Raw genomic sequence first — 12040 nt, 5'->3', positions numbered from 1 at the left:
ATGCTCATCAGTCAAACTCAGCACACGATATAAAAAGTCTTGTAATAAATTCCCAAGTCTAAATATACCTCATTATTAAACATGATCTTCAAAGGATCACATTAGCAAATGGAAAATTGTTGGCATCACCCCTTAGTATTGAACAGGATACTGATGGGTGGGGAGAATTGGCCCTGTAACAGCCTCTGGCCCCTCAAACCTCTCTGCTTGTCAGCCAGAACGCCTCAGATCCTCAGGTCCATTTGCAGATAATGTCTTATGTTTAACAAACTCACCAATGCAGCCCTGAGTCCTGTTCTCCCCTGAGGGGCCAGGTGGCTGAGACACCTGTCACTGCCTGCTGCCTGCCAGGCTTGGCACTCTGTCCCCACCGCACAGATGGCTGGTCACCCAAGGAGATGGCTCTTTCAGGTGCAGAATTTCTCCACTTATCGAAGTTATTTTCCAGAGAGGGATGAGAGTTTCCTGCTGGTTCTCTTCCCCCGCCCCTAATTCCACATAAGATTTATCTAAGTCCTCTTATGACTTCTGTTCCTTCAGGAGTATTTTTAGCTTTAATTGAGTTATGAACTGTACATCAAAAGCCTGGTTTTCAAGTTTTCAATAGCTTTGAAGCTTCATTTAAAATGGGATTTTCCTGTCTTTATTTCCCAAAGATTTAAGTTTATCAGACACAATTGAGAGCGACTTCTAGGTCCCAGGTCCCACTACAGCCCTAACTTTATTTGTTACTTTTGATCTCTCCTTCCATTTGCATATGAAACACACATTTCCATATTATACCTTATAATCCAATTTCTCTCAAAATCTCCTCCTCACAAAGTTATTAGTTATTATAGGTATATTGTGTTACTTAGATTACATACAGCCATCTCTGTGCATTAATTTCTATACAGAGCCAATTTGCTGCAGAACTCTGGCTTACTCTAGACACAACTCTTTTTTTTTTTTTTTTAGCACTTGTTGAAATAGATGCTTAATAAATATTTATCAAGTTAAATGGTTCTTTAGCTAGTGAATGTCTTATTTATTTCTTATGAGAAGTAAAATGTAAGCATAGTTTGACTGCATCCTTGTACATTAAGGTTTTTTTTTAATGAAATTATTTGCATCTAATTTCATTGGTAGTGAATCGGTGATATGTCTTATGTCAAAAGACAAGGGCTGCTGATCCTTTGAGAAGGGCTGCAGACAAACTGGTTGTCTGTGACTGTATACCTCAGAAAGTGTACTTTCCTTCAAAAGTTTAAATCTTTCCTCTGAACATTTTGCTCCTGGAAAAAGATATTGAATACTTTCTCAGACACAGTGGAGAGAATAAGTGCACATAAATATCACTGTGGAGCAAAGAGCAAGGAAAAGAATCCTCTTGTTGTATGACAGACTTTTCAGGAATAGACACAACACACACATACATGCACACACACATGCACACAGACATACACACTCTTGAGCATGCATCCATATATGCATGTGCCCATGCATACAAGTGCGCACGCGCACACACACACACACACACACACACACACACACACATGCATGTACACACACATCTATACATCTCAGAAAGGAACTTATCACAGAACAAAATCTAACTACTGTGAATTTTTGCTGGGTTACTAACAAAAATACTCATGAGGGGTTGCCTATAGGAACAAGGATGACTAACAACAATAACCAAAAAAGATAGAAAGACAGGAAGACAGCTGCCTGGCTGAGATGCTCACCCCAGCTTGGTGATGGTTTGCAGAAGGTGCAGCAGCACCACAGTCGAGAATCCCCTCCCTCAGCCTGGCTGCCCAGAGGCCTCACCCAGCAGTTCACCCCTTCTATAAAGCTGGGGAGGGCTATTAAGGAGTCTTTAGCCGCTTTCCCAGACTCATTGTGACTTTGTGTTTCCCTCAAGCCCCTGACCCTATAGAATTTCAGAGGAAATGGCTATACAAAAACTTCTTATCATATATTAAAGGTTACGGAAATGCTAACACACCAAATTTTCTACCAGTTGAAAACATCCTTTAACAATTCATTTTCTAAGCGAGGCTGTGCTACCTTAGGATACAAAAAGGATTCCTTCCTGAATGCTGGGCAAATAGAAGCACCTAAGATGCTTCTTGTGCCTGTAGCTTTTCTTCCTCTTTTTCATTGCACAAATATTCTACAAAGGACTTTTAAAAGGAATTGCCTTTATAGGGTCACACTTTCTCAATCAACAAGCAAATCCTTCTTGTTTTCTTCAGCACTAGCATTTGCAGAGCACAACCATATAACCCACGATATGTCTCGTGTTATTTACTGTTCACGGCTATGGCTATGGTCCCTACCAGAGTAGACAGTACTTGTGGTTGATGCCAGGAGGAACACAGCAGAGCCTTTTACTGCATCAGATCATAATTTTCATATAAGGAGTCATCCTGTTTGTTGAGTGAGGAAGGGAAGGAGGGAAGAAATGCCTCTGGAGATGGTGGCAGTGCTCAGAAATTAAAATGGTTCCCATTGGAAAAGTCTACATACAGGGCTCACACAGAGCTATGTACTAGTAAAGTTAATTAATGGTCTAAGTGGCACTGTATACTTATTTATCTTTGACTAGTTTACCCACTTCAAATTATATTTAGAAATTAGTATTAGGTGATAAAATGAAATTCTAAAAGACAGATAGGTAGACAGCATGGCTGAGACAGGGGATAGCCCACCCATGTGTTCCAGCTCCATAACTGAGACAGGGATAGCCCACCTGTGTGTGCTCCAGCTCCCTGATCAATACAGGGTGGAGGGGGACAGGGGGAGGGAAAGGTCAAAGAAAAGGTGTGAGAGCTACTTCCAGAGAGAAAACCCTTTCGACTTGATTTCTGTAAGGCCTTTGAAAATGCAGCTCTCCTTTCTGCATGTGCTAAACGCACCTGCCTGAGCTGATGCAGCAAGCAGTGTCCATGTACTGCATCTATAAACCAGGTCAGTGCCAGGAGCTAACACTTCTAAGCACCTCAGGGTGAACAGCAAATGCATCCACCTCAGGACATCAGAGACTCTGCACTTCACTGGACATGCCAAATTTTACTTTGGCACAGAGTCAAAGAAAGCTTTGAATACAAAGTAAATTTGAGGTTCCATACTGTTACACTGATGCACATATCTGTTAGGACATGTGTTAGGACATGTGCACATATCTGTCAGGACATATCTAGTTCAGGAAATGAACCTAAGTCTTTGTTGCTCTAATGCCATCTGCTTTATGTAATCTACTCTATGCACTGCAAAATTCAAGGCAGACAGAGAGTAGTGCCTTCTTCCTATGGTTGAGGGTTTTACATCCCTGAAGATATCTATTTACTGCATTTATGCCACGTGCCCGCAGCCTCACTTCTGTGGAGAGACTGTGGCCCTGCAGTTGTTCTGAGTGAAAACCAATTCCACTTCTGGTTACACACACACACACACACACACACACAGAGATAGAGAGAGAGAGAGAGAGAGAGAGAGAGAGAGACAGAGACAGAGACAGAGACAGAAAGAGAGAGAGAGAGAGACAGAGATAGACAGAGACCTATAAAATATGGGGCCAAAAGCTTAGAGAATTATAATAGTGTTAGGAACTAATTTCTTCATAGACTATTAAGAGTTGAGCCTCAGATTTCACTTTAGAAACAGCAGTGACTTCTGCCTGTCATTGACCATTTTCCTCATACTTGTTAAAGGAAGCACTAAGGATTGTCATTAAAAATATAAAATGTGGGCTAAAATTCATTATTACATTTCCATAATTTTGGTTGTCTAAGCATAAGTTCAATTTACAGAACAAAGCAATCTGAAGATATGAATTTATAGTGATCTTACATCTTAAACTATCACAATTGTTTAGTTTGCACTTTGTCTTTCTTGGGAAGGTCTCATTCTTTCTCTCTTGTGTTTGCATACATATATGATAAAGTGGATGTTAAAAAATGAAACAAAGCATAAAATATAACAAATATAGAACTTATGTGCACAAAAGATACAACAAATATATGTGTATTTAAAAAATACATGAAAGATAAATAATATGGTATAAAATATATTTTATATAAATGACAATAAATTATATATCACATTGATTTATACTTTAGAGAGAGAGCAAAAATTTTAAAACATTATAAAGATAAAAAGAATTATCAAGGACATATATACAAGTATTTATATTTTAGTAAATGTGAATGATGTTAGTGTGTCATGAAAATATATAGCTCAACATCTACTCTCTAGAAACCACACATTTAATTATTTTCTCTGGTAAGGTCAGTTATTGTGGGGAGCTGTTTTGACGGGCTCTAAAGATGGCGCCTGGCCATGCGCCAGGCTTGCTGCTCGACAAATGGGCAGGTCCTTGTTTGGAAGAACTTGAGCACCTAGCCTACTTCCGCCTTGTTGCAGCCTATGAGCATCTGCTACGTAGCTCATGGGGATTGGCTCACTATAATATATTTAAGGGGGTTGGGGAAGTGCCTCGGGAAGTCAGAAGATTGTTCAAGGTTCCTGAATAAACCGCTTAAAGAAGAGTTCGTGTGTTGCGTCTTTCCTCGCTGGTTGAGATAGGCGTGACAAGTTATAGTAAAAATCAGCGTTAAACTTCACATATACCATTCCTCGTTCCTCGTTAGTCTTCTCAGTTATTACATAGCTATAGAAATACTGACTTCTCTGCCATTCATACAGGAGAATCCCCACCATTGTGAGAGTCAAATGGACCCAGGAGCTAAGATCATTTAATAACAACTTGGAAATTGGTCCCAAATCCATGCTCTACTAACTGGGTTAAAAGAAAACATATATATTATATCACTATATATACATATACATATATATATATATACATATACATATATATATACATATACATATATATATATATATCACATGTATATGTGATAGATACATAGAGAGATAACATAATTATATTAGTTTACTATATTTAAGTAGATTACTCTGCTGATTGAAAACATTAATAATAATGCAATTACTTAAACATATTTTTTCAGATGTTCAAAATAGTTCTACTCCATCGCTGGCAGAACCTTCCACAACAAAAGCATCTGTCACAACACCAGGCACCATACCACTAACAAATCTTCACAGATCAACTGGTGAAACACCTACTGAAGGTAAGTAAGATCTTTCTTCGTAGAATGTAGTTCTCTTTTTAAAAGCAAAATTAGTAAGTAGATTGTTTATAATGTACTATGGGGAACAACTGTTACAAAACTAAGTAATAATTTACTATTTACAAATTCCTCTATAGTTCTTAGTAGAATATAGCATCTGGAGGCCTTGCTGAGTTTCCTTACTGATACTCTTTTAGATCACTTCCTGTTTGGGAACGCTCCCATTGTAACTGTTACATAAACAAAGTTTATTTTTAGAGAAGAAAACAGTTATCATACCTAAGTTCTAAAATATCTTTGTAAATAACCCAATTCTCCACCTACATAGCACAGCTAATAATTGGAAACTGTTCAAACAAACAAACAGATTTTGTAGGTCATTATGTCCTAATAATAGATTTAATTTGTAGACTTCTGTGGTAATGTTATTATGATTATTACTGGATGGGGCAGCAACTATTCCAGGAAAAGTATTAAAGGAGGCTACTTAACCATCTTTAAATTTTTTGAAATGCTCCTGGGATTGGTGGTGCACACCTTCTACCACTAGGGGGAGGGGCCAATGCAGATGACCTGTGAGTTTGAGGCTCACTATTCTGCATATCAATTTCCAGGGCAGCAAGCCCTATACAGAGAGATCCTGTTCAAAAGGAAATAAAAAGGGGAAAACAAAAGAAAAGCCATTATGACCACTCAAAACCTCAAAGGATTTTCAAGCCAATATTTGCTACATTGTTTATCTTGAAACTCAGGGATAAAAAATAAGGCATCTCATTCAAGCTGAGTATTCAAAAGGAGAAAAAGTGAACTTGTTTAATTAGTTCCCAGAAAACTGAGTATTTAGAGTATATGATGACTGAAATCCTACCTCTACACTTTTCATCTCTGTTTCCTTTCTTAATTTTACTCTAACATCAGGTTCACAAACAGGCACATCAACAATATGGACTCAAGGGGCTGCAGAGATACAAAGAGGTTAAGAACACTGACTGCTCTTCCAGAGGACCCAGGTTCAATTCAGCACCCACATCTCAGTATACAACCATCTGTAACTCCAGTTCCAGGAAATCTGACACCTTCATATAGTTGTACATGCACAGAAAACACAAATACACATAAAAAATTTAAAAAGGAATTATAAAAACAAAACAAACAAACAAAACAAAACAAAAAACAAAGCCAATCTGGACCTGAATAGGGTGGTAATTTAACAGACAAAAGGCATTACCAGCAGCATCTATTTCTACTGTGCTTGATTCTACAATGAAAACAAACCGGTCCTCACAGAATTTCTTGACCAAACCAGGAATAAGCAGACACAAGTGCAGCACTGGGAATTTTAGTTCCAGGATATTGGAGAATCATATTTCCACCAAAGAAAAGCTCCAAATGGCAAAGACGTCAAAGCCCAGGAAGTCTCAAGCCGCCTCCTGAACACTGTGTTTCATTTTGAAGGATTGTCTCATCTCTGTGTACAGACAGTTAGCCTCGCTGAGTTTTTTATTGGTTTTTGGTTTTTTTGGTTTTGTTTTTGATTTTGGTTTTGGGTTTTTGCTTTTAGTTTTTGGGTTTTTTTTTTTTTGTTTTTTTTTGGGGGGTTTTGGGTTTTTTGTTGTTTCGTTTTGTTTTGTTTTACAAAGTATAACTGTTTGCTTTCTTCCCTAAGCTTCAAACTGACTCAATATGAAATTGGCTCTAAGTCACAAGAGGACATTATGTTTGCCAGCAGTAAGGTTTACATAAGCGCCATGACAGAGTGTCTAGGTGCTGATGTTGCATCCAGGCCCCCACCCCCATCTCCAGATGATGCTATGGTCAAAAGTGCTACCTGGATAACACAAACCCTGGAACCATGTTTAGTTACATGAGCCATAGAGATGAGGGTTCACTGACAAGAACTTGGGCAGAATGATAATTCGTGACACCAGAAACACACCTTGTTTCGCTGAGTTCAGATGTTATTTGGAACCTCTTCATGTTAAGGCGGAGAAAGCAGATGGTTTTATTCTTTGTACAACAGGCGTGTCCTGTAGTTGGTCTTGGAGCACCTGTCCCTGAAGCAAGGGTGTGGCACACTTGAACATTTTGTAGCACACACACCTTCAAATTCCTTTTGGGAGACATTGCTAATGACTTATATTACCCATTTAATAAAATTACACTGTGGTGTGTGTCCCCAAAAAGTTCTCCTGGTGAATATAAATTGCTTGTTTTCATGTGTAAAATTATAATAAATCATATAAACTTTATGTCATAAAACTATTCAGACACACTGTAAAGTGAGGAATATTTTAATTATTCTCCCATATCCGCCTCCCTAAATCAGTTTTTACAGATTTTTATCCATCTGCACTTTCCTCCTTTATGGTCTTCTTTCTTCTCACTTCGATCCTTTTGTTTAATCAGTAAAACGTCATGGAAGCCACATTAAAGATGTGTCTTATCTTTGGGGACATGTTAATGCAAAGCTACAATGCCATTATCGAACCTACCCTCCGAATTACTATGAGTTTTGATCAATGTAGAGAACTTCTAAGAGCCATAATATAGTAGCGGGGAATATAGTAATGAGAGACGGCTGATGGGCAAACGAAGTGCATTCTGGGACCTCTGGTGAGACCAAGTGACAGTGTGTGGTTAAGAGGCTACCAAGTGGGAAAGACAGCCCCACCTGCACTCAGAGAAAGTCTGGTAGGGAGGAAAGCACTGAGAGAATGACCAGGCAGCTGAAGAAGGTGAGAGTAAGTGCTAATTAACGGGGAAAGAAAGCTAGAGATATGAGATGCTTTGACTTAGATTGTTTAACACCATTCTGAACTAAGGTAAATTGGAACATGTTCACTGGCTGTGCCTACCCTCCTAAAGGCAACACAGTCACACACAGTCATGATCAGGGGAAAAACCTGCCTCAGATCCTCACTGTGTTTGGTTTCTTAATGCCAGATATATGAACAGCTTAATTCTCTGGCACATTTATATGCTGACCCAACCCCTAAACAGCCTCGATATAGACTAAAATATTACACACACACACACAAACACACACACACACACAGAATCATGTATGAACTCACACACACACACAGGCATGCATATGCACACACATACTACACACATACACACACACACACACAGAATCCATTCCTTATTCTGCCCCTCTTAAGGCTCACATAGTGCTCTTACCTACAGTAAGAGTTTCTACAAACAAAACAAAAACTATAGAAAGCTGGTTCTTCTCATTTTCAGCTTTCCTAATCAGATTTTCTAGGGCTAAAAGTCAAAAGAGAGTTGGTTCCACAGAGCTTATAACTATCTGTCTTTGTCTTGCAAATGGCATTAATTCCATTAATTAATTCACGGGAAAAGTTAAAAAAATGTGTACAACTGAAAAGAGAATCATTCCTGTAGCAACAGAGCCACAATGGGGAAACTGATTGCCAGGCTGGGCCTGGAGCAGGTCCTGCTTTCAGAGCCTTGCCCAATCACAGGCAGGACTTGACCTGTCCCCTGATGTCCATCAAGTGACCTGTGCATTCCGTGCAAAGGTCAAACAGTGAGAGTCAAAGGGTACCATCTGGCAGGCAGAGTATTTCACCATCAGAAAATGAACTTCCAGGATACAAAACTAGATCTGAAAAATAATTGTTTTAGCATTGATTGCTATTCATCTTGCTTCGAAAGCATTTGATAGTCAATGTCTTTACTTTGGAGTTCAAGGATAGTGTTATCAACATGATATAATGGGGGATTCAAACAAAAGCCCCATATACATTCTCAGTTATATTCAAAACCCGGATACCAGAATACTCAATGGAAAGATTTTAAGATTAAAGCACTCGAATAAGTTCATTTGAATATAAATTCTCTCATCTCATTCCTGGAGAGTATTAGCTATCTGTCTACCAAAGATCGCTTCTTTCTCTTTAGGAAGGTGGTAGAAATAGATATCCAAAGGAGATTCACTTTTTTTTTTTTTGATATATTTTTTATTTACATTTTAAATGATTTCCCCTTTTCTGGGTCCCCATTCCCCGCAAGTCCCACAAGCTCTCTTCCCTCCCCCTGTTCTTCTTTTTATTTTAAAACATTTATGTCACTATATTTATTCATTCTTTCTGTGTGCACACACACATAAGCACTCATGTGTGGGTTTTGAGGACTAAACTCAGGTCAGCAAGTTAGCTTTATACTGAGCTACTTCTTTGACTCTGCTTAGTATAAAGGAAGGAAGGAAGGAAGGAAGGAAGGAAGGAAGGAAGGAAGGAAGGAAGGAAGGAAGGAAGGAAGGAAGGAAGGAAGAAAAAGGTTGACAGTGCAGTGCTGGTAATGGGATAAATTTGCTGAAAGTATATAAAGTTTTCAGGACTAACACTAAAATCTCCAGTAGTAAACTGGCATTATATTTCAAGTACAGTCAGAAGTATTTCCAGCCAGATATTTCAGATAAGGCTCTGCTATGGTCTTATGTGTAGAAAATAAGTATATAACACTGTAACGAATAACTTTTTTTTTCTTTAAGCCAAACTTTTATTTCCTAGAATTATATATGGCATCCTTGAAGTATTATAGGGAAGTGGAATTTTTTTTTCATTTTCTATATTCTTTGTTTACATTCCGAATGCTTTCCCCTTTCCCAGTTCCCCCCTCCCCATCGGTCTCATTTCCCAGTCTTTTTAAAGGACGTATTTATTTTATGTATGTGTGTTGTATTCCATAGGTACCTGCAGCTATTACGAACTGGGTTGCTGGAACAGAAGCTAAGGGCCAGGACAATATTTTACTGATCGAGGCTGAAACTTTAATGGCACTCAGACCTTTTAACAGTTTGGGCAAACCCTTCCCCCCAGACTCCAGGCTGAGTTCTGGTGGAAGTTGTCTAGCTTTGGCTGGTGGTCCTCATCTTGACTGCTCCAGCAGCTGGGTGGGTCACCTGCTTAATTCAGGAATTTGTAGACCTGGAGGAACAATGAGCTTAACCTTCACTCTGAGCTTCTCTACCCTAGGTGGAGCAGGATCAATCCAGCTCAAAGTAGACTGAGAGAAGTTCACTTTGACCAATGTCAAGTACACTCTTAGCACTCCACCCTAGGATAAAAATGCCTGCTGTAACCTACTTCCCTATTATGCCCTACTGTCAGATTCCTGCCCAAAGCCAGGGATTGTCCTTGGCCAATGTCAAGTTCCTACAATGTGGTATGACTCCCCAATATGGCTCTGTACATATGTGACTATGCTATTGCTCTCTTCAGACACACCAGAAGAGGGCACAGGACCCCATTACATATGGTTGTGAGCCACCATGTGGTTGCTGGGAATTGAACTCAGGATCTCTGGAAGAGCAGTCAGTGCTCTTAGCCACTGAGCCATCTCTCCACCCACAAGAATAGATCTTAAAACAAAAGCCTCACAAAATTCCTTGTATGGTTAGAAGGAATTTCAATAGGACTATGTATCTTTCTCCATATATATATATATGGCATCCACTTATGTTTATGCCAACTTCAGTCTGTTTCTCAAAATAATTCTTGAAAGCACTTGTTTATGAACTTGAAATTAACACAAATCACAGTTTCCATTAGTTACCATTAGTTCCTCAAAATAATGATGTGTATTTATTCTTCAGAATTTTAATGCAGTCAGCACATAAAGAGAAATCCACCATGCCATATGTTGAGTGCTACACATATATGAAAGTGGTTACCGATGTTAGCTACAATCCAAAAGTGTTAACTCTTCTTATCACAAGCATACTTGTGTACATGTGTGTATGCACACACAGATAGATAGGCAGACAGATTCTCTCTGTGAGGTGTGAGACTTATCTGAACAGGACTTCTTGCAATATTTTGTGGGAAACTTCTAGCAACTTTTCACTCTGAGTAATTTCAAGAATAAATCCTGGCCTTTAGTAAATAGTCTTTTAAATAAACTAGTACCAAGGGCATGAAAATCAGGGAAGGTCAGTGGTGTGGCTTATGCAGTCGACACAGCTCATGACTTGACAGTTATTCTTCAGTAACCTTTGCTTGTTTCACAACACTCTGTCCTTTAGCACTCGGGAATAAGGTCCCATGTTTACTGTGAAACACATTATAATCTTGCTTCACATATGCATGTCATACTAGGAGAAAGAACTATTTGGGCCTCTGAAATTTATATAATAGAAATTCAAAGACCATCTAATGAATGAGCATATTAATTACAGAAGTTTTCAACTTCATCTATGTCTGGTTAATATAGAATGTTCATTCTATAAATGACCAGGTTAAGGAAATAAAATATAATTCTGGAATAAAAATTATATTTCAAGATTCTATTTGAATTCTCCCTCCCCAAAGCATGGAAAAGTAAAATGATCTTTAAATCACTAAAATTTAATTTTTGTTATACATTTTTAGATCTTTAATGATAGCAATGCAATAATCTGCAATTAGGAACTTGCTATTTGATCATTCGTACTAAAAGTGTGTGTGTGTGTTTAAACCTCTCTTTTAATAATGAACACATTCTCTTTAGATAAAATAAGCTGGAAAACAGTAAAATACACGGGTTCTCAGGAATCTGTAGATTGATTGCAGGCCATTTCTCAACTTGATTTTCATTCATTGCTTGGCAGATGAGATTTATGGTTAATAATATCATCTATCTTATCAAACTAGGAATGAACAACAGTGAAGTATCCAAATCACCTTTGGTGCCAGCACTCAATTTACTGACAACACCAAAACATGAAGGTGAGTACTGATTTATTCTTGTTGTTACTAAATTTATATATTTGAGTGTGTGTATGTATGTTTGTGTGTGTCTGTATGTGTCTGTGTGTGTTTGTGTGTCGGTGTGTGCAACCTACGGGATTTTCTATAGACAACATGGTGTCATCTGAATACAGAGAAAAGTTTAGG

At 38.4% G+C, this 12040-nt stretch overlaps 1 protein-coding gene across 3 annotated transcripts in view; it reads left to right on the top strand.

Moving 5' to 3' along the window:
- The window catches only part of Emcn (endomucin), a 108360-nt gene that overhangs the window by 35100 nt on the left and 61220 nt on the right, over nucleotides 1-12040 (top strand). For all 3 annotated transcript variants that reach the window (XM_052179164.1, XM_052179165.1, XM_052179163.1), the window contains exons 2-3: nucleotides 5016-5138; nucleotides 11798-11872. In XM_052179164.1, coding sequence (XP_052035124.1) covers nucleotides 5016-5138; nucleotides 11798-11872 — 198 coding nt within the window. The remainder of the gene's footprint in view (nucleotides 1-5015; nucleotides 5139-11797; nucleotides 11873-12040) is intronic.

Source organism: Apodemus sylvaticus, chromosome 4 (genome assembly GCF_947179515.1).
Source record: "Apodemus sylvaticus chromosome 4, mApoSyl1.1, whole genome shotgun sequence".
Lineage (NCBI taxonomy): Eukaryota > Metazoa > Chordata > Mammalia > Rodentia > Muridae > Apodemus > Apodemus sylvaticus.
The sequence above is the reverse complement of the archived record's forward strand: the minus strand, read 5'-3'. Positions and strand labels throughout refer to the sequence as shown.